At 35.0% G+C, this 26,711-nt stretch overlaps 3 protein-coding genes across 7 annotated transcripts; 1 reads left to right on the top strand and 2 right to left on the bottom strand.

The window, feature by feature from the left end:
• The first annotated feature begins 22 nt into the window (after positions 1-22).
• Positions 23-3,659, top strand: ndx-7 (Putative nudix hydrolase 7). Its single transcript, NM_058935.8, has 5 exons — positions 23-78; positions 652-1,023; positions 1,178-1,317; positions 1,361-1,484; positions 3,382-3,659. The coding sequence occupies exons 1-5, from the start codon at positions 24-26 to the stop codon at positions 3,576-3,578; spliced, it is 888 nt and encodes a 295-aa protein (NP_491336.2). The 5' UTR covers position 23; the 3' UTR covers positions 3,579-3,659.
• Positions 3,660-4,130: 471 nt separating this feature from the next.
• Positions 4,131-5,796, bottom strand: C43E11.5 (Tyrosine-protein phosphatase domain-containing protein). The gene is made up of 5 exons (NM_058934.7): positions 5,636-5,796; positions 5,051-5,359; positions 4,621-5,001; positions 4,322-4,576; positions 4,131-4,271 (listed from the first exon to the last, which is right to left on the bottom strand). Exons 1-5 carry the CDS (start codon positions 5,714-5,716, stop codon positions 4,191-4,193), a joined length of 1,107 nt encoding a protein of 368 aa, NP_491335.1. The 5' UTR covers positions 5,717-5,796; the 3' UTR covers positions 4,131-4,190.
• Positions 5,797-6,634: 838 nt separating this feature from the next.
• On the bottom strand, positions 6,635-13,180 carry nab-1 (Neurabin-1). 5 transcript variants are annotated; one of them, NM_001379751.4, is made up of 11 exons: positions 13,082-13,173; positions 12,743-12,862; positions 11,891-11,986; positions 11,525-11,607; positions 10,988-11,176; positions 10,047-10,254; positions 9,516-9,678; positions 9,063-9,269; positions 8,227-8,864; positions 7,690-8,037; positions 6,710-7,230 (listed from the first exon to the last, which is right to left on the bottom strand). In NM_001379751.4, exons 2-11 carry the CDS (start codon positions 12,833-12,835, stop codon positions 7,090-7,092), a joined length of 2,166 nt encoding a protein of 721 aa, NP_001367535.1. In that variant the 5' UTR covers positions 12,836-12,862; positions 13,082-13,173; the 3' UTR covers positions 6,710-7,089. The 5 variants fall into 5 exon arrangements, with proteins under 5 accessions (NP_001370469.1, NP_001367538.1, NP_001379700.1 ...); NM_001379754.4 differs by lacking the exon at positions 10,988-11,176 and having other exon boundaries at positions 6,705-7,230; NM_001382891.1 differs by lacking the exon at positions 13,082-13,173 and having other exon boundaries at positions 6,635-7,230; positions 11,525-11,986; positions 12,743-12,864.
• Between the last annotated feature and the right edge of the window lie 13,531 nt (positions 13,181-26,711).

Below are 26,711 nucleotides of genomic sequence, written 5' to 3'. Positions count from 1 at the left end.
TATTTTTATGGTCATTTTTCAGTATGTGTATCGGAAAAGTGACTTCAAGTTGGCGATCGGCTGCTTCCATAATTTTAGGTATTTTTCTTTAAATTTTTCAAAAGTGAAACGATGATATCGTAACTTATAAAATATTATTATGGAGACGCAGAATCAAGGTGCAATCGCGCTCAACCGCTAAATGGAAATGCTTCGTCCTTTAACGTTGGGGCTCGTTAGGTATTATAATATTGGCGGCAAAATCAGAAATTCAAATGGCTTCAATTATTTTCACCGATTATGTCGAAATTGATGACATTAAAAAAAATAAAAATGAAAACCAAAAATGTCGAATTTCGATTTATTTGTAATTTTTTTAAGGAAAAAAATCACTAAAACCAAATTTTGCTAAAGAATATTTGTAAAATATGAAAAATGATCGTAGTACAGAAAGCAATTTTTGGATTTTGTGGTGCAAAAATACCATAAAAGACCCAGCCTTGGTTCTGATATCTCATACCGTAACCTACCGTACCCCATGACACGATTGCGGTTTGCATGCTGTCAAAAAATTTAATTTTTTTGCTCAAAAAAAAAACAATTCCAGTTTCTTTTCTCACACAGCTATTAAAAAATTAACATTTTTCTCAATAAAAAAAACCTGAATTTCAGCATGCAAAACCACTCGCCGTGTACTCATGCTGAAACGTGGCACCACTGCCAAATTCATGCCAAATACGATGGTTTTTCCCGGTGGAGTCGTCGACAAAACTGATGCAAAACTCGGCGATGAATTCAGAATTGCTGCTGTTCGAGAGCTTTTCGAAGAATCTGGAGTGCTTTCGACAAAGAATGGATGGCAAACGTCGGCGAATAATCCAGATATGACGAGTCTGAAAGCGGATATTGTAAATGATACATCGAAATTCGAGCAGCTATCCGGAACTATTTGTGCAGATAATCTTATCGAATGGGATACATTTATCACTCCAGCAAACTATCCACGACGATTTCTAACAAAGTTTTATCTTATGCTCGTGGATGGTACGAGTTTGAAAATAATGGAAAACGGGTTCAAATGCCCAAACAACTCAAAGGAAATGAGCAAAATGCAACAAATTTGAAAAAAAATCTGATTTTAAAGTTTTTCATAAAAACAATATAACAGTTGCCCATGAAAATATAAAAACATTTCTAGACGAACCAGCAATCGATCTATGTACATCGGAAATGTCGGAATATAATTGGATTGAACCGAAAGAGTGTGTCGATGAAGCTTATGCCGGAAAATATGCGTTGCCTCCACCACAAGTCTATGAACTTACCCGCCTTTCACAGGTTTCATAGATTTATTTCCTGAAAATTACATGGTTATTTTTAGGTGAAAGATTGGGATCTTTGTGAGAAATATGGAAATGTGAAAAAGCCAATTTGTCCGCAGCCAATCAAGACAATAGGAGAGAACTTGATCACAAATTGCTTTCCAGGAGATTATATGTATATTGGTAAGTTAAAGCAAAAAATATTCTCACCATCACGGCCTCTCTCAATTTCATTTATTTCAAAATTCCTCTTTTTCTCTCACACTCTCTCACGTGAGATTGAAAATTGAATAATATATGTGTTTTTAAATTAAATTCAAAATATTGACGAAGAAAAAACTTTGGTATAAATACTGTTTTGTTAGGACCGATACCAAATGGTAATTTTTGGACATATTTGATCTCGTAGACAACGGTTCACTATTTCAGTGATCTTTAAAGTAATAAAAAATTCTTCAAAGTTTGGTACAGAGAAACTAAAGTAGTTACATTTGTAGAAACTTACATAACTTATAAACCTACCGTATTCCTATCGTACCCAATTACCGTATTTCCTCTATTAGTCTTGAATGCAAGACTAATTTTCAATTGACCCGTAGGGGTGCAAGACTAATAGAGTCTGCATGACTTATTTTCGATTGATCCGTAGGGGTGCAATACTAATAGGGGTGCAAAACTAATAGAGGAAATACGGTATATTTTTTGTCGTACACTGATGGAAAACTGATGAGACTTTCCCGACTGGGTTCACAACCTGAGTTATTCATTGGTGGCCTCGGTTTCAGTCGGTTGCCGACTGTAAAGACGGGATCCCGTACGGGAAAAACAAAAAGTGACATATGAAAAAGGTATCAGACGGTATTAATCCATACTTTGTTATTTTTTGCTTCTTTGAGTTGATTGTGCAAACGGATAATTTCGAATACCTTCGTGGTATCTCTATCAAAGTTTTTCAAAGCATTGAATCTTTACATAGCTTAAACTATGTATTTTGTGAGAATAGCCAAGTATTATGCACATAAAAAATGTTTCTTGTGTTATCAAGATTATTTTTGTAGTTTAAAGTTTCTTGATAGCTTTTCTGGTTACCGAGTTATATGTTTTCAAAAGCGTTCACATCAACTATTATGCTTGCGGTTGTCCAAAAATTACAATCGCATTGTCTTAAAACTGAAGTTACTCAATCAGTTTTTGATCAAATCAGGTGATTGACATATTAATCTCTTCCTTAGAGAATTTTGCAACTTTTGGTGATGTTGAATTTTTGATTATGTCTTGGTGCGTCTCGTAAAATTAGGAAAACCCGCCAAAAATTGTCGTTTTTTAACGATTTTTGGAGTTTTCAGGCCTAATTCTTGTTTTGAAGATGCCGACGTCAATTTTCATCAAAAAACCTTCATCAAAAACAGAAAATAATCATAAAAAAATTATCTACAAAATGGTGGTCTTCAATTTTCAAATTTCTCTTTTCAAGGATCACTAGAGGTCCCAAAAAAAATCCATTTTTCGAGGTAGCCTTTTGTTTTTCCGTCTGCCGGCGTCGTGAACATCACTAACCTAGATATTTGCATAAAAATAGACACACTTAGTCTTAATTGACAATATATTAATAAAAAATTTAAAGATTTATCAGCGAATCGCCGGCTTTAAACAGTTTTGTCTGGAAAATCACTGATTTTGAACTTTCACATGTGGGCGTATTCATAGGTGATTTACAATTTTGCCCTTTTTTTCATATAATTTATATGTGTTTGATCAGGCAGTTAGTAAATTTTTATTAGATTTTGTTCACTATCAGCCGTTTCCGGTCTATTTTACCGTTTTCAGTACAAATTCGGCTCAAAAAGCTCACTCTCTCGCCCATGAGAGACGCAGAGACAGTTCATCACGTCAATTTATTTATTTTTTGAAATGAAGAGAGGCCGTGACCACGAGCTAAATTTTATTAGGTTACTGTAGTTTTTAAATATTTTAAATAAGCTTTATGTAGCTTTGCCTAGAAAAATCGAACAATTTCCCAATTTCAACCTAGTTTTCCAAACTAATTCCCACGAAATTTAATTTTTTAATTTAATTTCAGATGAAAACAGCTTGCAACAACCGCTCCGTCAAATGTCTGCTGATCGTGTTACCGTTGATCCAACTCAACCAACTCATCGCGCCACCTACTATTCGGAGCCAATGTATGGAAAAGTTCGGTTGTACCAGCACCTACTGAAACCAGCGGATATTGCAGCCTTCCATCAGTTTGACACACATTCGAAGGATTTATTGTGATTAATTGAATTATTTTATTACTAGTTCGGGTGTATATTTCTAGGTTAATAGTTGATGTTCTAAAAATAAAGCTGATTAAAAAAATATTTATTTTCAAGTGAGGATCATTTTCTTCATTTACGCAATGCCACTTTGATCTCCTTCATCAGATTGTCTTGCCAGGAAGAATGGTTTGATTCAATTGTCTTGATTCCGTTCGCCAGTTCTCGCATTCTGAAACACATTAAAATTACGGATATGGTGCATCGAAAGATGTGCAATCCTCTCACAAGCCACTTCAAATTCCTTGATACTGAGAACTTACAATATTCCATTTTGATGTTTCTAGTTGCCTCATTGGATAATAGAAATGGTCTCGTCGCGAAAACTTTTTGAAATGTTATAATAATTTGGGTTTGGATACTGTAACCTCAAAGGCGCAAAACACTATCAATTTTTTGCAGGAAACTTTCGTGGCGAGACTAAAATACTATTACTCATTCAGAGTGTAGAATTAAAAAAAACCAGATTTTCATAGTCAGTCTGCTGAAAATACTGAAAAATAACAGAAAAGCACGATTCTACAAACATTTTATTTTGCAATAGTTCTCAGTTCAGGCTCATTTTTCTTCTCTAGACTGCCAAGTTCCCGAGTTCATTCAGTTTACGGTTGCCGAACTTTTCCATCAAATCAGTCAGTGCCGTGCTGCAATCCTGAAATGTTATTTTTGTTAAAGAAAACTATTTCCTATGAGATTTCTCACATTTGCGCACCAATTTGTATCCTTTCCGATATTCAAGCAAACAGCCATGCAGAAACAGAATTGATAGTAGGTGGAGATGGATCCATTTCGAAACTTCATGATTGCTTTGATCAAGCTTGGAACATCAAAACACTCTCGTTTCTCGACGTCTCTCAACAACATCAAAGCAACCCAACCAGTGGATGCACGATTAATGCCATCGAATGATTGGAGCATGACTGGTGGCACAAAGTTTTCCATACTTTTACGCAGAATCTATTAACTGTTATTATTTGCAGCAGTCTTTAGTTTCAACTCACGTCCATCTCAAACTTCTTGACCTCACGAAAGAAAAGAGCCACGTTTTGAGCTTGCTCCAAAGCATTCCCGGAAGTTGGCTTCTGTCCAGACCAAGTATTCATATGGAAAACGATGAGTCGGTGACTTTTATAGTTCGATGCATTCGGATCATCGCTGTTCTTATCGATCACAACTTCACTATCAGTCAACTCTAGCTCATACTTGGTTGCTCCCATGCTAAGACCTTCACGAGCCTTGCAAACGATGGAAAGAGTTCCCTTCATCAGTTCAGCTTCCATTTTCTGCTCTAGCTCAGTTGGAAAGTATGTATAGCACTTTCCATCATCGGAACCACTCATTTGTTCGTCGTGGCACAAGCACACAAGAATTCTGATGTGATCCTGAAAATAAATTTGAAATGATGTTTAAAAATTCAACAAAATAACAAACCTTTAGAATGACTCTCCAAATCAGCTTTGAGCTTTTCTTGGTCGGCGCCTGCACAATGATGTACTCAGCTCCTTCCATTCTGACGTACTGTCCTGGGAAGAACTCCTCATCGGATCCGCAAAGAACGCGCCGATTATCTCTAATCGGGATCGGCAAACGAACATTTACCGGCAGGTTCTTGACGAATTCCGGCACATTGAATGCAGCATGTCCCTTTAGAAGGTCGTACATTTGAGGGCGACTCTTTGCTTTCAAAAGCTGATCAGCCACCTCAGTTGGCGATTGTCCTTCAGACACGGTGCTTGTTGTCTGAAATGAAATTCTCGTAGTTGAAGTTCTCACTCATTTTTTAAAAGTTATCCACAGTTAATTTGCGATGTGTTCTTCAGGAACCTTACAGCATTGACATCATGGACGCACGATGCACATGTGCTCCACGAAATCATGCAACAAGGCGCGCGTGAATCCTTGATCTCAATGGATCCATCGCAAATTAACTGTGTGCTCATCTAGCGCATAAATGCGAATATATGAGGAATTGATCAAGAAAAGTCTCCTGATCCTGTGCTGAAATATCAAACTTACATCTTTCTTGGCTTGAGATCCGGATTTGCGACGGCTTGTCTTTGCTTTATCCTTCTTTTCCTTTGACTTTGATGGTGCCATTATAACTCCGTTCTCGTTTGAGTTTTTGTTTGAACCTTGGAGACAAGAATAATTCAGAATAAATTGATTTGACTAATTATGATGTGGATGTGGAGAAGATACGTGGAAAGAATAACAAATACAGTAGGGGGCCACGAGAAGGTCGCTAGACTGACTTCAACAATTTGTAATTTTGAAATGTTATCACGTGAGTGAAAAGGCAAAAAATAATTTTGATCAGAAATTGTTTGTACATTTCAAATCATTATTGAGACTAGTCATCCGGACGGAAAGAGATCCCGTTTTCCCTGATTCTTGAAAATCTATTACAGTTCTGACCAAAAAATAAATAATTTCAAAGCGAACATTTTCGATTTATTTTTAAAATCGAATTTTGGTGAAAAAAACATGTTTTTTCTTCGAAGAATTAGAGATATAACAGAAGATTAGATTTTTTGAGTTCTATGAGTAATACGTATTTATCTAAAATTTGTCGATTTTGATTTTCGAAAAAAAACGGAATTTTCGTTTAAAAAAATTGAGAACTAACTGAAAATTATTGAAAATTTCAATTTTGGCCAAGAAAGAAAAATGTTCAATGGAAATTGAAAATCAAATTTTGGTTTAAAAAAAATGAAACTTGCTTCAAAAAGAATGGAGAAATGACCGAAAGTTATTGAAAATTTTCAATTTGAAAATTGAAAAAAAAACCAATAGATTTACCGAAAATTTGAAGATTTTGTTAAAAAGAAAAATCAAGTTTATTTAAATTAATATTAGAAAACAAACTGAAAAAAAAACAAAAATTCCCAAAGACTGAGAATTATTGAAAATTTGTTAAACATTGAAAACCGTTTATTCGATCTGAAAAATATAAAGGTAAATAAAAATATGCGAATGTAGAACATCTTTATTTTCAAATGAGGATCATTTTCTTCATCCACTTTGATCTCCTTCATCAGATTGTCTCGCCAGGAAGAATGGAAAAGTAACATTAAGCTGATAGTTAAAATAAAAATCAATGTTTTATTGGTCAGAAAATGATTGTTAGTGAGGGGGAAAGTGTCAGAAAAATATATCACAATTTTTTGGTGGTGCATCTTTGAAAAAATAGAGGGAAAAAATAAATAAATTTTGGTGGACAACATGAAAAAGGGGGAATTACGGCAGAATCTATGAGGATGGAAATGGAAAGAAAAGGCGTTGAAAAACTGAACAAATTAGGGGAAAAGTAAGGGAAACCCATGGATTGGCGATTTGGAACAACCTTGAGAAATGGATAACATTTGCGAAAAAAAATATATATAGAAAACAACCATAGACTTTCGTATACTTTTTCGCAGTGAGAATATAATAATTATAATTTAATAGTTTTCAAAATCAGACAGAAAAAATCACATGGGAATTGTGTGTGCAATGACTCGGGTACGGCTTTCTCGTTCCAACTGTTTTCGTTCTCTTTCAATTTTATTCTTCATTCCTTTTACTTTCTTTTTAATTAGAGAACGATCCGAGTGATTTTGAATTCCCATTGCCTAAAAAATATTGATTCAGATAAACAATTTCAAGTGGTGTGATTTCCCAAAATTGTGGAAAATTTGAAAAAGTTGACGTCACATAAGGTTTATAGAATGCACCTATTTTAAGCCTTGTATATTCTAGGCACTTTTCAGGTAGGCAGACTGTGCCTACTAGACCTGAAGGGTTTTTGGGTTTGGCACAAGAAACTGAAAAATCAAAAACAAAAGTTCAGTCTCTCTTGCTCGAAAAGTGACATTTCTGTTGTTTTTATGAAATAGAGTGTAACATAAATATTGAATTCATTTCAGAATTTTCAGGAATCTTTTTCTCGGTTTTACCCAAAAAACCGAAAAGTTTAAAAAATTTTAGCACCTTGGTGCCTACGAAATAGTTTAACTTTTCGTTATGTAATTGCAGCGTTTTTTTTTTCTACCCGAGTTTTCTTGCGCCGGGATCGTATACATCTTACTCACCTTCAGTTTATTTCCGTCGAGCTCGAGGAACTTGGCTCCATCGATCTTATTAATGGTGAACTCTGGCACATATTTGTCCAAGCCCATTGAAACGAGCAACTGACAAACATCGTCCACCGTCCAATGAAGAGCTTGAAGACCAACTGGTTGACACGTGGCACGCCAGAACTCGTTTTCGGCGTACTTCTTTCGGAGTGGGAACAGAAGTTTGCGATGCGTCAATTTATGTGGAAGAGCCGGAGATGCTGGCTCGGAGATACGAGGGACTGGCGACTCGCATGGTGATGAGTACTCTTCTGTCCAACTACTTCCAACTGATACTTCCGCATCTTTTTTGGTTGATGGAGTCTGGAAATGAAAATGGGTGTTATAATTAGTTTCTTACTTGGGCTTAGGCTTAGTCTTAGTCTTAGGCTTAGGCGTAGGCTTAGGCTTAGGCATAGGGCCTACGCTCAAGCTTAATTTTAGGCATTATGTGAAAACTGTTTTAGAATGAAGTTTGAAGATGAATGTTCTTTCATATTTTCTCCAACTTACAATAGTCTCCAAATTAACCATAACAGCCTTATCCTCGTGAGGAAGCTCTCCACCTGGTCTATACGCCATTCCTTCATTCCTCTTCTCAACTTTCTCCTTTAACTTCTCTCTCAACTCGATAAGCTCAAGATTCTGAATAGAATGCCTTCTCTCTTCAGCTTCTTCCAATTTCGATTCCAACTCATCAATTCGTTCTTTCAATTGACGAACTAATGATGCATAATGTACATCCTTATCTCTCAATTGTTCCACATGATTCTCTTCTCGATTCAACAACTCTTTTTCTCTTTCCTGATAGTTTTTAATCATATAATTTGCCTGCTCATTCTGCTTTTCCAGTTGATCACAATGTGATTTCGTTGAGCTCAACACTTCATGATATTGCTCTGCTTTCTTATGAGTAACATCAAGTTCCAGTTCAAGAGCAGCAATCTTCGAACGAATCTCAATTTCTTCTTTTGTGATCATTGAAGTTGTCGGACGATCCTGTTCAATTGGTAGCTGTGGCATTTGAGATGGTGGTGGTGGCGGCTCTTCGATATCGTCTTCCTCGTCTCCCATCATTCTCATTCTGTCGTGTTCAAGACTTTGTTGAATTAGCTGAGCAACTTCGGATTCTTCAAGGTTTTGTTCGCGACCTGCAATACATTTTTTTTAAATTGGAAGATAACTGGTAAACATAATTGAAATATTTTCTAGATGCTTTTTTTCTCTACGCTTGCGCGGAATATGGTGTATTGAGTCGCTGTTGCACACAAAAATATTTGTGTTATTTCACGGAGTCATCAATGCAATATATCATACGCGTTCGGCACAATACTCCAAAAAAAACCAACCAATTGTGAAAGTGACTCGATTGCTGGTGGATCTCAACGTGTTTGCAGCATACAACTGTGAGACACCGACCAAACTCTTTCCATCGACTGAAACAATTTGATCGCAGACACGAATTCGTCCATCTCGATGAACAGCTCCGCCAGGTGTGATGCTCTTTACAAAGATTCCCAGCTTTTCAAGACCCGAGTCTGCACCAACACCCATACCTGAAACATAACGAATTTATCCGAAAACCGTAGGCAGGCAGAAAGCATATAATTTTTTCCTAAACAGTAGCTTCAGGTTGACATTCCTTCAAGTTTAATTAAGCGCTTATATCTCGGTTATCTTTGGTTATGCCGAGAAAAGAAAGTTTCCAACTATAAAAATGAAACAGAAACTGTGAGCAACATCCGATTGTAACCGAGATACAAGGCTTCTAAGTTATGGTAAGCCACAATACAATCACTAACCAATAATAGAGACTCCAAGTCCCTCGGCACCCTTTTCCAAATCAACTTCAAACAAATCCATTCTTTCAAGTCGTCTCTCCAATTCATATTCAGCACAACTTGCCACCGGATCAATGTCTTCATTCTTGCGATCGTAGTCTTCAACGGAAAACGCCGAGAAGACCTGAAAGTGAAAACGTTTAGATATTATGCAAATGAAGATCGCTTTCTCTTTCTCTTTTTCTCTTGTTCCTCATCTCTTATCATATCAATAAGGTGACCTAATTCGAGATTGTATAGATATATCTATTAATGAATTAATATCACCTTGCCACATATATGTAAACAAAAGGAAATGTTAGGTTGTGGTGGTCAAGTTTCAGTGAATGCATGTTTGCTCTATTGATAGTTTCAAAAAGATTTTTCTCGGCCACGTTTCAATCTGTCTTGGCCTAGAAAAAGTATAAAATTATTTTGAACATCATACATTCCATAGAGCAAACTTGCAACAACAAAGAAACATGAGTGAATGGGAAAAGTGGGTGATCTTACCGGAATAGGTGCAGTGCTGAACGAGACCTTTCGATTCGTTAAATCCACGTCAGGCCTCTCTGGACTCAGACCCCTCCGTGTTTCCATGAGTCCTCTGTTTTCTGATGTTGTTTCAAGTTCTGTTTCCTTTGGTGTTTTGACGACGGCGTATGTCGTGTGCTTCACTCCATTCGTCGTTGGTGAGATTCCATCGTTTTCCTCGCCAAAACTGAAAAAAAAGTTTTGATCGAAGAAATTTGATTATTTATATTAACAGCAACTCATTTTCATGAAATGATTGGTTTTTTCAGGTGCCTGCATATATTAAATTTACTAAAAAAACAATCTGGCGCAAATCGTATCAAATTTTTAAATTTTAAAAAATGTGAATGTCCGATAAAAAATCGGCGTTCTAAAAATATATCTAGACACACTAAATGAATTTTTATCACAAACACAGTGCGGTTTTTTAAAAACTTAAGGTTACGATAGATCCTTCATAAGCTTGCCAACAATGGGCTTGAAAAGGGTTTTTACGGTTCCAACGAGCCGATATGTGAGAAAACTCGGCCACGCTATTTTAGCAATTTCTGTAATCTTAATAGATTTTTCAAATTGAAAAATTCGAAAATTTCAAGATATTATGTGCCATCACTATTCTGAAAGATCCAAAGAAGACCGTGTTCCTGAATGAATCAAAAATTTTACTTTTAGTTTTGTACTTTGGAAAAGTCACAAGGATCTTTTTTTTAGCAAATTCAAAAAAAATCCCGAATGAGAAATCTAAGAAAATATGCTGGCCAAGTTTCTGGTTTTTTCTAGGCCACATTTTTTTTCGAAAAAACACAAATATTTGTTAGTCGCAACTAAAATACTTCAGCGCAAGAAAAAAAACTATTATAGAGAAAAATAAAGAAACTCATGCGAGAAAGTAAGAAAAATAAAAGAAGCGAAACACATACGGTTTGCCATTTCCTTCGAATTGCCTCCGATATATTGATCCATTTCTCCAATAGGGTTCAAATGAATTCATATTAATATTATTATTATTGTTGTTGGTTTGAAGTCCTCCATATTGCGACGTGGCAACCGTATTTTCGAACGAATACTGCTGTGTGGAATCGGAATATGATGACGGAAGAGTTGATGATCTGAATTGGAAAAAGAAAAGGCATGCGAAGCTGATAATGAAGCAAAGAAGAATGTTAGTTGAAATTAAAGAAAAAACAGAGATTTTGGTTTTTTTTTCGATTTGAAAATTCAAAAAAGTTCCTTTAAAAAAATTCTCAACTAATTTATCTGAATTTCGCACAGTTTCCTAGAATTTCTGAAATCTAGTTGCAGGCGACTTTTTGTAACTACCAAAAAAAATTAAAATACTTTGGCCCGCGAACCGAATGGAGAAAATTGCGATTGATCAAAAAAAATTACAGTTACATTTTTTTGAGAATTAAAAAAAAGTTATGGTATGGTAACAAATCCTTAAAAAAACAACTCACTTATTTTGTATAAACCTAGACGTTGCCGGCGATGATTGGATCCGATCGAGATCCGCGGCCAAATCAGAGAAATTTCGTTCGACCTGGAAAAGTTTTCGAGTTTTCGATTATGTGTTATATGCGTGTGTGTCTGATGGGGGAAAGGAGTGTGTGTGTGATATGAGTAAATGCCATTATTTTTGAATCTATTATCGATGAGCGGATTAGTCAACCGAACAGTATAACAGAGACGGGGGTGTTGGAGACACAAAACATTGACTAACTGACACAGTCTTTGAATTTTTAAATTCCATTTCTTTTTCCAGAAAACAGAAAGAGAAGGAGAGAGAGAGAAAGAGAGCCATGTGATTGTTTGATCACACATACCTGTGACATCGGACTCGGCGGACATTGAGATGGAGGTTTTGGGGGTAATGGAGGTGGTGGTTGACGTTGAAGACGTGGAGAGTAGAATGATGGAACCTAGAAACATTATTTTTTAATTGACACTACAGTAGTCTGCTTGCCCAATTTAGAGTTTGTTTTGGAAAAAGCGTGGCGGGCATCTGATGTTTGAAAAAGTTAGCTTACTATTAGCTCAGAAGTTGGCAAAATTTGGGCAAGACTTTGAAAATACTGGGTTTAAGCTGTGTTTAACAAAACTTGAGTTATAAATATGGTAGAAGTCTAAATCAAGTCGACAGTGTTTCCAACTTTTGACCCAAATTAATAATTGTTGAGCAAAACTTGATCATAGGGAAACCTCTTTTTCAGACATTTTTCAGACGTGACGTCAAATTTCTTAAACGTGAGGCTGTGAAGTGATACAGAAACTGGTAGTCAGAGTATCTCTTTTCCGAATGATCTCCGAAAACTTCGCCAAATTTAGACGCAGACTTTTCAGCTGGTGATCTAAAGAGCGGGGACGTCATACTTTTTCACTTTTCCTGTGAGCAAAATTCCAGCAATTTTCATAGATCAAATCAAGAGAGGGGACTTATTCTTTGAAGGCCTAAGTGAAGAATCTACTAGCAGGCAAAACTTGTTCATAGGGAGCTACAGATTTGATCTATATAGCCAGGAAAATCATTTTGCGAAAAATTGCATAAAAATTCTGGAATATATGCTCTAATCCACAATTTAGTGAGTTTTTTCAAGAAAAATAAATAACCGTAATGCAAAATAGCAAAATGATTTCAAAATTCGGAAACCAATTATTATCATCCAAAAAAAACTCACGTCTTGCTGTCTCTCAAGCTGCTCAAAAAGAGCCTTTGTATGTGAGAATCGAGCTCTTGCGTCGTCTGACAGCAGCTCGGAAGCCGTTGTCATCTCGGCTGTTTGGATTGAATTAGGCAGCTGTAAAATTGAATTTTTCAAAAGGTGGAAAGGTTGGGGAGCGGATATAATTCGTATCAGTTTAGGGGAACTGAGGAGCGAACGGGCGGTACGGGAAAGGGTGTCAATATCCGAGGATATTGCATAACCTTAACAATAAAGGACCGTTTTGCGCGCATGTCTTCTCCGGTTGGAATGACCTGAAATGATATTCCCCCGTGAGATTTGTCTGCGACTCACCGTCTCGCACACTATTTTGTTATCAGCAGCGGTGCGCACGACGCATGCACCGCCCACTTGCTGTTGTTGTTGTCCCGGCGACGTCTTCTTTTCTGAAGAGATTTTCAATTTCAGAATTGATTAGAATATTTCCGAGGCTTGGAGAAAAGAAGAAGAAGAGGAATGACAGAAGGATTTACGGGAAAGTGAAAATATCTATTTATTCATAATTATATTCTTTTTCGTCTCCCGGGTGATAACTGTGATAAGGATCAGGTTTTTGGGCACCGGACGGGGTGGTTGGATGAGGACTAATTGGATTGCGTTCATTTGTGTGAAGAAGGAAAAGCGAAATTCGGATTCAGAGCGGAGGCAAGAGGAAAGTGGAAGAAAAAAGGAGATTAAAAGGGAAAAGGTGCCAAAAAGTATAGAGAGTCTAGACTCGATATAATCAAATCAATTATTGAATTAGAATTGTCGCAAAAATCAGAAATTTCGCAAATAATTCTGGGGATAAAAATTTAAAGTTAGATCACAGATACGAGGTGTTCCTAGACGTAGGAAGGCACCTCTTATTCGCCTTTCTACTCGCCCTATCTGAACCGCACAGCCGAACCATTTTTGAATTCAATTATCAATTCGCCATATTTTACGGTACATCAGTGCAAATGCGCTCTACATTGATCCAAAAAATTAGTATTTTTGAATACTTTTTTTGAAGTCACGAAATTGGACCACCGATTTTTTGGCCCAAAAAATTTAACCAAAAAAAAATAAGCTCAAACTTCAGGGTATCAGATAGGCAAATTTGACCGTGAGGGTGTCGGCCAATAAGGTTTGATGTTTGAATTTATTTTTCAACTAAATCTTATTTTGAAATATTAGGAAAACAAAATGTTCTACATATCCTTAAAATCCAAAAAAAAATCAGAGATGAAGGAAAGTATGTTTTTGATGAAAAATTCTCAAACACCCGACATTCATCAATCATCACAGAACGGGGGCTCTCAATCTTTGTTTTTTTCCTCACTTTTCTTTTCACATATTTATTTTTACAGATATAAAATTAAAAGTGTCCATTCTAAGAAAAGATTTTTTAGAATGAATGAAGGAAATAATGAGAAATGAGGATGGAATTGAGCATGTAAACATGACGACGAGGGAGGCTATAGATATATTTACGGACTGGCAAAAAATTGGAAAAATATTTACTTGGAGCCAGAAGCTTTTGGGAAATGAGTGTGAAAAATATGGAAAAATCTGGAACAAATAGCAATACTTTTCGAGTTTTCTTTCAGCATTCTAGATAAGTTTGCAAATAAAAAACCCAGCTTCTATACTGGAGGGTGTTCTTAAATTGACGAAGGTTGCTGAAATTGGCTGAATTTAAATTTTCCGAGCGCAAATTGTTTCAGGTGGGAATATATTTTCAAGCCTTTTTTATTGCTTTGGCTACTATTGATTTGAGTACTACATTTTCAGTTTAAAAAAAACTGTCAAAAAAATTCTGCAAAAATCAATTTTGGAATTTAAAATCTCTAAACTTGCAAAAAATATGCTGAAAAAAATTTTTAAAATTCAAACTCTGATTTTTTTCAAGTTCCAATAAACTTTGAACTTTTAAGAATAAGAAATGTCAAGAAACTGACGATGTCTACAAAAATAAACGAGCCGGAATGAAAGTGCGCAACGGGCTGGAAGCCAGTGGAAAACATCCGGAGAAAATATAACAAAAATTGTGTGGCAACCATTAAAAAAATAGAAAGAAAACTAAGTAAAGAAACGTTGCAAAAAAATGGGGGTACAGTTATTATGAGTCAGGGAAAGGAGTGGCAATATGTGAGTAAACATTTATGAATTGAATGAAAGGTATAACGGAGAAAAGGTTATCAACTCGAACAATCAAAAATACGGAAACATTTCGCCTGGATGAATATTCTGATGAGATTGGAAAGGTGGAAATAGTATAGGAATGTAGAAGAGGATTAGAGAAAAGAACAGACGGAAAGAGGAAATGGAACATGAATTAGGAGAAGCACTTGCAGGAAAACATGTACTTGAGAGCAATATGTTCAGATAGAGAGGGTTGACAGATGGTTAAATTTTTAGGGTGACGATAAAAATACAAGAATTCCGACAAAAGATGTGAACTTTGAAGAAATAAAATTTAATAATTTTCGGGAAAAAGTACAGACCAAAAAGTTTGAGAATTTTCGAATGGTTTGAAAATTAAAATAAAAACAGGCTAATTTTAAAATTTGGCTTTCTTGCAAAAATTAAATATTGAATAAAACTTGAATTCCCCATCAAAACTTACACAAAACTCTACATTGGATTTCTGTCCAAAAAACAAATAAAATTGATATCAAAATCAGAAAAATTAAAATCTTAATTGTGCTCTAAAATATAGTTTTAAAAGTTTATGTTTTCGGGCAAGAATTTTGATAGAAAGCATGTATGAAAGCAGGCAATTTATATAGTCACTTAAATTTTGAATTTCCGCTTAGTATTTTGAGACTTTGAAAATTGAATTTTCTGTCAAAACAATTGAATTCTACAAGTTTGAGATTTCTCCGGCAATGCTGTGAAAAAATTACTGAAAATTTTGAAATTAAAAATTCCAACTTCCCGCCAAAAAGTATGAAAATAAGAATTCAAGTTCTTACTTTGTTAGTATTTAATAATTTAAATTTGAAATTTCAGCCAAAGTTTTTAAATTTTCAGATATTCAGCTTCCTGTCAAAGCATTTGAAATTGATAAATTAAGCTTACAAGAAAATATTCAAAAATACTACAAACAAAGCGCTCACTTTGTACTCATTCTTTCGGCTAATGATGGTCAAGAGTGATGGAGGGAGGTTGACCAACACTTTAAAACAGAAACAAACATTGAGAAAAGATTTGCCAACTGTTTCTCTTTTTTATGGACTCTTTTACTTTGCGGAAGAATAAAATCCTCCCTGTTTTTGGAAAAGTCACAGGTAATTGAGAATATAAAAAACTAGTCACCTGAGAGAAAGAAGTATTCAAGTTTACACATTTATTACTAGTACTGTTCAAACATTAAACTACACAAAGTACGTTCGGGTCAAAATTTCTTTTTTAATTTTCGATTTATTTTTGCTCGGACTTTCTTTTATGTAGCAGGAAATTTTTCGAACTATTGCCCATTTTTTCAAAGCTTTATTTTAAAAAATATATTCAGGAACTAAATACAAGCATAAACTATTAGAAATTTCGACAAAATGTTCAAATTTTCAGTTTTCAGGTTTTCTAAAAAGAAAAGTAACTGGGAAGCTATTGGGGTTTCAAAATTATTTGTATTTCAATTTAAAAAAAAACTGTCTTTAAAAAATTAAAAAATGACCGAAAATATCAAACAATCGATCGAAAATTTAGATTTTTCGATACTCAGAAAACATTAAATTTTCAAAAATATATTTGTAAATACCACAAAAGCTTTAGAAAGATTAGAAAAACTTTAAAAATATTATTTTGAGTTTTCAATTACAATAATTGAAAAAAAAAAGCATTTGACAAAAAAAGAGATAAAGGATGTGCTAGTCTTCTGATTTATTCATTGGATTAGTGTGTGACGAGTCAAAAGTGTGGGGTGTCTGGTCGCTTTTTTATTTTTATTTTTATTTTTCTGCACCAAAAAATAAAAATAAATGAAACCTGATGAATCATAAAGTAGAATATATTTTAAAAATCAAAAAAAATTGTCATGTGTAAAGTGATAAGGGGAAACGCAGAAGGATTATGAGTCATCTGGCACTAGAACACTGCATCAGAAATTTCTAGGGGTGTCAGATTTCAATCGATTTATTTCAAAAGAGAAAAGAAATTATAAACAAATTTTAGAGAGTCTTTTGGGAATGGGAACAATTGGAAATTATTTTCAACATAAAATTAAAGCAATCGTGTTCGAAATTTTCGAAATGTTTTATCTTCGATGAAACATAATTGTTCAATTCCTTTAAAATTAATAGGAAAACATGTGAAACTGTATAAATATTACATCAAATTTTAAAGAAACGAGAAAAAAAAACTAATAGTAAGGATAATAACCTTTGCAAATTCTGCAACCACGAAAAGTTAGCAACTACGGTACTACTTAAAGGCGCAGGCTCTTTCGAATTTAATAAATCAGTCGCTTCGAGACCGGATGCCAAGCATTGCAAAATTAGGTAATAACCTCCAAAACTTTTCAAATCTTGGAAAATCAGCTAAGCGGTTTTTGAATTTTTTTTTTGAAAAATTAGGAATTAGAAAAATTGGTGACCAAGCTATTTATCTATTTAAAAACATTTAATTTTGTAAAGCCAGTTTTCGCGAAAACGAAAAATCGGATCTAAGAAAAAATATTCATTATTAGTAAAATCCTGGTTTTTCCAGAGAACCTAAAAATTCTAAAAGCAAAACAAAAATAGCCAAAAATAGAAAATTTCGAAACCGAAAAATTTTGGAAGTGGAATCCTTTTTACATGACAAAATCGAAAAATGGCATCACCGAGTAGGGTAGGGGGGATTACGTAAAACACAACAACGACCGGCGCCTCGGGGTTTCCATCACATAATGCATTAGAAAGAGCCAATGGAAAAGAAGAAGGAGAAGCCGGGATTTAGAATGGAGAGTCACCGGGAGATGAAGGGTCCCGAGGCATAGAGAGGAGACGGAGACATATTAACAGTTTTGAGAGCAATGGGAGTTGTAATAATCTCTGGAATATTGACGCCTAGACGCAGACACAAAATGGACGGGAAGTGGACAACGCGCGAATTATGTGAGGGTAGAAAGAGCACAACGAACGGAGCAATGGGTTAGATGGGAGAGAAGACGGGTTGAATAACCAGAATTCAGCTGCCTGCAGGCCAGAATGAACAGAAGGGGTGTGGTAAACGGGTGGAACACACGCAGCAAAGGAGCACAATCCAATCATGCTCCAATACACTTCGCGCCTTCTGAGAGAAGGAGAGACCCATTTCGAGTGGACATGACACTGGCTACTCGTCCTTCTCTCTTTCGCCCTTTTTGCTTTCCAATTCAATATGTATAGGAGGTTTTGACGGAAAAAAACGCGTCAAAAATAAACGGAAAAATGACTAACTGACTGATCTAGTTGGAAGCCTAGATCTGTGAGAGAAGCCACTAAATTTTTAATTTTTAAATTTTTAAACGCCTATTTCCTTCTCTTAATATTTGCAAAAATTGTGAGTAGATCACAGACTTCATCTCTCGTTTTTTTTTCACACTCCTACCGTAATTTTAGCTGCCGAGCTGCATATTGTTGTGAATTTTCTTTTGAAAAATAGTTTGGGAAATGCAAAAATTTCACTATAAATGGAAAATTATAGTACTTTTCTCAAACAGAGTTAAATTTTAATAAAAATATAAATTTTGCAATAGTCTGAACTTCGGCAATAGAAAGTGCTGTTTTTCGAGCAATTGCCAAAATTTTGGAGTTTAAGAATTTTGACAAATACTGATAACCTCACCGCTCTGGTGGATTTGGTACATTTGTGGCGAGATTTAAGATTTTTTTTTCAAAACTTTACCAAGTTTAACACTTGCAAATTTTTAGGGAAAATTTTTTTCAAAAGAATTTTTTTAAATTATAGACCGTTACAGGAAATTTGCAAATGGATTTATTTTGAATTTTCCAAGTTAAAAAAAACAATTTGGAAATTTTTATTATCACTTTAAAACCATTACAATAATTTATGTATTTCTTGCTTGAAATGTTTTTTACTTTAAAATTTGGTACTTTTTGCACAAATTTTCAGATTTTACAAAATTTTCAAAGTTTTGGTGGCAATTTGCCAAAAATTAAAATATACAACTGACAGTTTTTTGTGTCGAGTTCCAAAAATTGGGGCGGTGAAAACGGAGTTTCCCTTTGACTTAAAATTTTAAAAAATTAAGTACCTATTTTTATGATGTTTTATTATTATATCTAGCAACTTTACAATATTCGTAATATAAATTTGAATAGAATATTTGAAAATAAAAAATAATTTTCAATTGGTCTATATGGGTGCAAGATTAATTTTCTAAAGTCCTATAACTTGAGAAAGCAACTAATTTTATTAGAAAATGTAACTCAATACTGTTCAAGCAGTTAAAAATAAAACATACTAACAAGGCTGCAAAAAATTTAAAATTTAATTTTTCGGTCAGATTTCGAGATTGTGGCGTGAACCATATGATAAATAATTCAGAAAACCTATTTATGAACTACAAAACGTTTTGAAATACTATGATTGACAGCTCAATGAGCACAAGCTAAATGCTCTTCCCGTTCATATTCCGAGCTAATTAGCCAATTCTCAGTCATAACCAGTCATCACCTTCTCTCTCTTTTAGTTAAAAATGCCGCTCCGGACATTTTGCTCCATTCCCATTGAGCTCCAAACGACGACACAAAACGATGTCATTCATTTGCACGTGAGAAATATTGAGGAAATATGAGAGACTGAGTGATGCATAGAGAATAGATATAAATAACGGAATAAGTGACTCAAATGAGCTAGAACACCAGGAGATGCACGAAAAAATGGAGCAAGTGATGGGTTAGAGCACTTTGTGTTGTACCATATGTTCTTGAGGAAAAGGATTGGGAAATGAGAAACTGGTGACAGATTTGTTGAGGTTTTGTGATTTATTTTTTGGTATGCAATTTTGAAAAAAAGAAATAAATAGAAAAAAAACGAAAACTGAAGCTGCAATTTATTACGAAGAAGCTGAAAATTTGAAGACTAAACCTAATTTTTCAGGAAACTCGGCAACTCTTGTAAATTTTTTTTTTCAGAATAAATAAAAATTTGCCCACTTCCAGAGTAATCCGTCGGAAAAGTTAAGTTTAAAAACATTTTGGTACGTAACATTCAGCTTTGTAAAAAAATCATTTTTTATTCCGACGAATTCAAAAATCCAAAAAAAAAAATCTTAAAAAGAAATAGATAGTCGAGCAGCTCTTCTAAAAATGTCAAACTAGTACTATGTTTGATAGTACAAAATCAAAACAACCTGCTCTTTTCTTGCTTCAACGCCTTCTCACACACTCTCTCTCACATCATCATCATCTCCTTCTTCATGTTCTCCCACTTCTTCATCTCATCTTTTTCAAATTCGATTTAGCGGCTCGAAAATAATCGCCAGATGGGAATAAGAATACAAATTATCTTATTTTTCCCCCTTCATCTACTTTAAAGAAATAAGGAGGAAAGGAACAAGCAAAAAAAAGGAGAAAAGTTGAATAAATAAAATATGCAAAGAAGCGGTGGCAGGGGAGGGAAAAAAATGAACAATATGCATTCCGTGACACATTTTGTTATAAAAAGTGAAAAGAGCTGCGGGATGGGAAGATTTTAAAGATGTACTAGAGGTTTTGTTCAACATGTGCTGGGTTCAGAAAAAATTTGAAGGTTTTCGAACTTTTTTGTGTTAAAAAAATGTATATTTAGAGCAGTTTCACAAGTTCCCAAAGTAGTGAAAAATTCCCTCAAATATTGGGGATCAATCTTAATTATTTGGAATTTTGTTGGAATTGTTCTGCTGCAAAACTATTTTTGTAAGTTTCAACAACAAACAGTGTTCTTTTTTTCATTTTCCATAAAATATCTTTCAAAAGTTGTGAATGACATATGTATTTGTAATTGTTTTCTTAAATTTGAGAAAAACAATTATGTATTAAAAGAAAATATTTTCGATTGAAAAATGAATTCACACGAACCAAGAGTGTTGGGCGAATTTGAAGAACTCGGCAAATTTTAAAATTTGCCGCACACATGAAAAACTTTTAATAAAAATTTTGTCCAAAACTAGTGGTTTAGTATATTGATCACGGCGAATTTGCCGAATTTGCCGAAAATTCTGTCATGTAAAAAGTCATCTGTAAAAACATTTTGCGGGCCAGTGTCGTAGCAAACAAAATTTCAATATTTCCTGAAAGTTTCAAGAAAAAAACATATTGGAACGCACATGTGGATGGGCAACCGAATGGCCGAAATATTTGTGAAGTGGTCATATCCGCGCTTTCGAACGAAAACAAATGAACAAACAAAGTGATCCCCACTGGAAGAGAACGACAGACGAACAACTTCCGGTATTGACCTAGGGATAGGGCAAAATTAGAATTTTCAGAGGGAAACTTTGAAATTAGGATATGGTATAACCAGCCGTGGACCGCACCTCCGGCGCGGCCCCCGACTTCTGGGGCTCAAAACTAACTTTTTCTGAAACTACCGTAACCCTACAGTATTCCTACGGTACCACTATTGTACCACTACAATACCCCGACTATATCCCTACACTAACCCCAACTCACTATCCCTCCATAAGCTAAAACTTCACAGACTACAAAGACTACATAGACTACAAACTATGGACAAACGGAATAAGCGCTTTATATATAGTAAATGATTTTTCGAGTTGGGTGTAAAAAAAATAATTACCGAATTCAGGAGTTTCGGGGTCGAGATTTTGCAAAACTTTCTGTCAACGTTTTGGCAATTTGCCTAAATTTTCGAAAAAAAAAACATACTTTATAATAATTTGAAGAGTTGCTGCAAGCTTTAACATTTATATTTTTCCAATACAAGTTATCAATATAGAGTTGAAATAAAATTAGATGTTTTTGAATTAATTTTTTTGAAATTTGTTTTGTTCGATTTACAAATTTGGTAAATCCTGAGTAACTGTCAAAAATAAAAAAAATAAAATAAATAAAATTTAAAAAAAGTCAAAAATAAATTTGATAAAAGTTTCAGTGATTTTTCCAAAGGAAAATCAAAAAGGGGCAGAATTATAAATATATTGTTTAAAAATTCCAAGAAACCAAAAAATGTACTATTCATACGTAGAATATTTCTGAGAAAGCAGGAAGAAGATTTATAACGTGGTGGCAAAAAGAGGAGGTGACATCAAGGGCGCCAACAGATTGACATTCCTGATGATTGACGATTGGAAATTGGAAGAACAAGAAGAAATATGAGATTTTCAAGGATAGACTTAGTTAGTTTGGCAATTTTTTGATGGTCTGCTACAGTTTTCTGTAAATTTTGAAACTTTCGTCTTTCTCTAATAAAGAGGTATGTCATTTTATATGAGCTACGAAAAAAAAAGTGATTCCGTATTATAAAAAACATGTTAATAATATTTAAATGTACTCTAGGAGCTTGAAATTTTGGTCGGGTCCCAACGCGAACCACAAAAAATTTACAACTGTAGAATCTGCATCCGCATTTTTTAAATGGTAATCAATCATTTCGTGAAAAACTCTGCAATTCTATCGCCAATGGGGAAGATTTTCCAATGTTTGCAACAAAAACAGGCAAAGAATTTTTTTTTTGCCAAAACTTAGAATGAAAATTTTCAAAACCAAAATTCCAACTGACGGCACTTCATGTTAGTTGTAAATTGGCCGAAATTTCTTTTAAATTATTCATGGGCTTTTTTCAATAAAAATCAACGAAACAGTTCATTTTCCAAGCTATTCAAATTTCTTAAAATACAGTTTTAAACACTAGACAATTTTAGAGAAAATTTTCAGCCGGAAAATCCGGAAAACAACTAGTAACTGTACAGTATCTACAAGTGGCTATCTACAAGTATTCTTCATCATCTCAAACCAAAAAAAAGTAGTCGGCTAACTGGCGGTAGCAGTAGTACTACACGATAAGCCATCCCATCCAATTTTACGGAGACTGGATTTTTTCCTGGATTTTTCTGTTTCTATGCTGCTGCTTTACTCTTCCCCCTACACCCAGATATCAGTTGTTTTTTGTCCCGACCGTTGGTCAGCGCATGAAAAAACGGTTGCGCAAACCGGGTGCGCGAACACTTGAGTGTCCCAGCAACACGGCTAGGCATATACCCCTGTCGTCATAATACATGATGGCGGAGGGAAAAAAGAATGGATATGGAAGAGGAGAAGTGAAAGGATCCTCTCCTCAACTGATTTATTTATGAATTTATGAAGAATTCAATGCCGCTTTGGTTTATATTTCAACCACACCATTGCATACTTCCACGGGCATTCAGACCACATTTCGATGGGGTTTTTGATTGTTATTTATAATGGGCTCTAGATTGGGGAGAAGAGGAACTGGATTTGAAAAATGAAAACTTTATAGGAGTTGTTTTATGGTTGGAAACAGATCAAGAGAAAGTATGGTTCCCACAGCGTTCATCGTAGTTGTAATTTGTTTTTTCAAACAATTATTATCTACCGTAGCTCTTCATTTTTTCTTTATGTCTTGCATGCAAAGCTAATAAAGCCAAAACCAATTTTGCATGCAAACAACTTTTTACTAAATATGAATGGCCTGACAATAAATCAGTTCAAGCCTAATGGAGGCTGCAAGATTATTTTTCGTTTGGCTCGTATGTAGGTGTGCATAGAGGGAATACGGTAAGTTTTCAACCAAAAACTAAGAAATTAGAATTGCCAAATTTATACCGTATTAATAATTAGCACACAGCTTTGGAAGACTAATTTTAGAAAATTTTCTGAAATACGGATAACTTCTACCAAAAAAAACTAGGTTAGGAAGGTGAACCGTATCTTTTAAATTTACATACCGACAGCATTTTCTAGAACTCTTATTTCAGTTTAACAATAGCTGAGTATAAGTTCTAGTTCGGCCAGCGTAAAACGTAGAAAAACATTTGCTCTTTCTGAAAATATGAGACTCTTTGATATAACCTATCGAGAATGACTACTGTAGTTTAAAAAACAAACTTGTGGCAGAATCGTGTTGGGACCCAAATTAGAAAAACTAAACTATGAACTACGGAAGTAAAACACACCAAAAAAGCGATATCCACTCTAGAAAGTTCTGGCTTCTTTACCAAAAAAATAACGGTGGCGGAAATGGATACTCTCTTCCTGGGTCATATGGCTTCTCGTCAACTCATATTACGAGATACAATAAACTATGAAGAGACGTAGACAATGTTTGTCTTTTATTTATACATTCATTCCATTGAAGAAAATGGAAGAAAAAGTAGCAAAAGCTCGAAGGCAAGAAGAAGACGTCGTTTTCTTCTTCTTTAACGGGTTCTGGTGGTGTGGGGCTCTTCTTCTTCTGGATGTGGTAAAATGATCCATTCGGAAGAACACTGGAAATAGTGTGAATGATGAAGAGATTCAGACACATACAAATACACGGATGCACCAAAAGAGTGAAAGCCCCACACACACACAGCCAGACGCCCGGAAAAGCCCATATTTCATTTTTGTTCGAGTGCTGACAGAAGAACAATGAAACGAGTGGGAGAAGAGGAAGAGACAATTCTAGGCCAGGCACAATTCGGAGTGTAGTAGATAATTTGACTGTTCCAAAAAGAGTTGAGGAGCCATATTTGGAGAAAGAGGAGTAGAGTGGACCTTGTGATCAATGAGCGATCATGTAGCAAGGCGACGAGGTGGGGATCTTGCACCATATGCAGATGCTGCTTTTAGACGTTCCAGAATTTTGTACAGCTGAGCTAACTGGCATGTATTACTAGCCGAAGGTAACTGAAATCTACCAAAAGACCTCTACCAAAACCTCAGCACGGTGGGATTCTCTAGATAATGTTTTTTTTTTCCGGACTAGGGGCATTTCGAAGTTTTATAGTTGCTGATGGTTAGTGGAATGTCTCCACCACATATGTGATGTGCCAAAATTTAAGCAGAACAGTTCCGGACTATATTTTCTAAAATTCAAATAGATGCGAATTGAAACGGAGGGCCAGGATGCAACAAAACAAGAGTTTCTAACGTCTGATCATGGGTTCATTTTCTGTCAAAACTGCTAGATTCTAGGTCCTCTAGCTGCTATAACAAGCCATTATTCAAAAACGTATTTCTACCCATTTTTGTAGGTCAAATAACATAGGACCTGTTTGGATACAGACCAGGAAACACATGGCTCCGTTGGTTTGTACCAGGGGTGTGCGACAAACTTTAAAATTTTCCGAGCTTGGCAAATTCGGCAAATTTGCCGCACACCCCTGGTCTGTACAGGTTGTTTTTATGAAAACACTTGGAATTACTGTAAAGTTGCACTGCTGGTTTTGGAGAAAAAAATCTTCTTCAAAACGTTTGAAAATTTTGAAGTTAACAAAAAAACTTGGACTAAGTCTTAAGAGTTTGTTAGAAAACTTAGTATGTCTTGAAACTGGAAATCAAAACAAAAAAGAGGGTTTCTTGTTTGAATAAGAAGATGGCGTTTGAGTAGAGGAGGAAAAAAAGAAGACGGAAGAATCGGACACAGAGATTCATAATAATTGGATGGTCGGTTGGTTGCAAGTGGACAGGTCCGTGTCTAATTGCCATCGAGAAGACGTAGAAGAAGAAGAATTGAAGAGGATATTAAAGTGGAAGAAAAGGGCGCGGACGTCTCGAAAAGCGATGCGGATGACGCGCGGAACAACAGAAAATGACTGGGAATGATGATGTAGTGGATGAATATGAAACCGGGATGAGAAGACAAGAGGAACTCAATTGACATTTAACAAACTGTTGATGATTTGAAAAAAACCTTTCGAGGGAATGACTTGAGCGGAAAACGCGTCTGAAAATGTTAGAAATTGAAAATAAAATGAGAAAAGTGCAATATTACCCAGACGCAAAGAAAACTACGGTATCCGGTCTTGAAACGACAATTGTTTTTGTTAAATGCAAAAAAATATGTGCTTTTAAATAGTACTGTAGTTTCGAACTTTTGTTGGTGTTGGATTTTAGTCGATTTTTTATCGTTTTTCTCACGATTTCTTAAAACAATTTATTTCAGTTCGAAAAAAATATTTCCAAAAATCGATGCAAACCCCCGCACCAACGAGAGTTTGAAACTACAGTACTCTTTAAAGGCGCACACTCCTTTGTATTTAACAAAAAATGCCGCTTCGAGACCAGATACCGTAGTTTTGGCGCAAAAACGTTTCGCTTCTGCGTAATATCAATGTTAGTTTGGAAGATACCAAAAATAGGAAACTTGTATAGATAACAAATATATGTATAAACATTAATAATGAAAATATTTCAAAAAAAGAACCATCCGAATCCAGAAAGTAATTTTATCTATCTTTTCTGCATCTCTGCGTCTCTCACTTTTTCTGAAACTTTACGGAGATTCGATATAATGTAATCGGTGGTTTGAGGAGACACCGCTGACGGTTAGGTAAAGTACAAATTCGTTAGAGTGGAAAGGAAAAGAATGAACGTTGTAATAATAATAATAGTTATGTTTATAGCAATAACAACAATTATAATTGTTGGGTAAAGCCCACATACGTTATTTTAATTGACCTCAAATTCTAAATTTTATAGTTTAAAACAATTATTACTTTTAATTTGGATTTTACAAATTCAAAATCTGCTGTTTTTTTCTTATACTGTTTATTGTTTTTCTTCCCGTTTCAAGGGTGTCTCGTTTATGCAGAAAGGTGTCGCCGCGCGTCATGAATTTTTGAAAATTTTCGTGTACGCGCCTTTAAAATTACTGTAGGTGCAGATAAAAGGATCTAGTATGCGAAAAATGTGAAATATTGGAAGACCTATAGGAATATACGAATAATTGTAACAACCAATGCAAATTCGGATGCAAGAATATGTTGTGAAATAAGAAAATGATGGGCAATTGTTGATGGGGAAGGGAAAAA

This window comes from Caenorhabditis elegans, chromosome I (genome assembly GCF_000002985.6).
Source record: "Caenorhabditis elegans chromosome I".
Classification (NCBI taxonomy): domain Eukaryota; kingdom Metazoa; phylum Nematoda; class Chromadorea; order Rhabditida; family Rhabditidae; genus Caenorhabditis; species Caenorhabditis elegans.
Note: the sequence above shows the minus strand (reverse complement) of the source record. Positions and strands in the feature narration are given on the sequence as shown.

Bases quoted from the DNA above. Each gene is read 5' to 3' on its own strand.
- ndx-7 (NM_058935.8), top strand. From the start codon at position 24: ATGTGTATCGGAAAAGTGACTTCAAGTTGGCGATCGGCTGCTTCCATA. The intron at 1,318-1,360 runs GTTTCATAGATT...GGTTATTTTTAG, and splicing joins AACTTACCCGCCTTTCACAG to GTGAAAGATTGGGATCTTTG. The intron at 1,485-3,381 runs GTAAGTTAAAGC...ATTTAATTTCAG, and splicing joins AGGAGATTATATGTATATTG to ATGAAAACAGCTTGCAACAA.
- C43E11.5 (NM_058934.7), bottom strand. From the start codon at position 5,716: ATGGCACCATCAAAGTCAAAGGAAAAGAAGGATAAAGCAAAGACAAGC. The intron at 5,002-5,050 runs GTTTGTTATTTT...ATTTATTTTCAG, and splicing joins TTTGGAGAGTCATTCTAAAG to GATCACATCAGAATTCTTGT. The intron at 4,272-4,321 runs GTGAGAAATCTC...ATAACATTTCAG, and splicing joins ATACAAATTGGTGCGCAAAT to GATTGCAGCACGGCACTGAC.
- nab-1 (NM_001379751.4), bottom strand. From the start codon at position 12,835: ATGACAACGGCTTCCGAGCTGCTGTCAGACGACGCAAGAGCTCGATTC. The intron at 9,679-10,046 runs GTAAGATCACCC...TTTCACTTTCAG, and splicing joins TCAGCACTGCACCTATTCCG to GTCTTCTCGGCGTTTTCCGT. The intron at 8,038-8,226 runs GTAAGTTGGAGA...TTTCATTTCCAG, and splicing joins TGGTTAATTTGGAGACTATT to ACTCCATCAACCAAAAAAGA.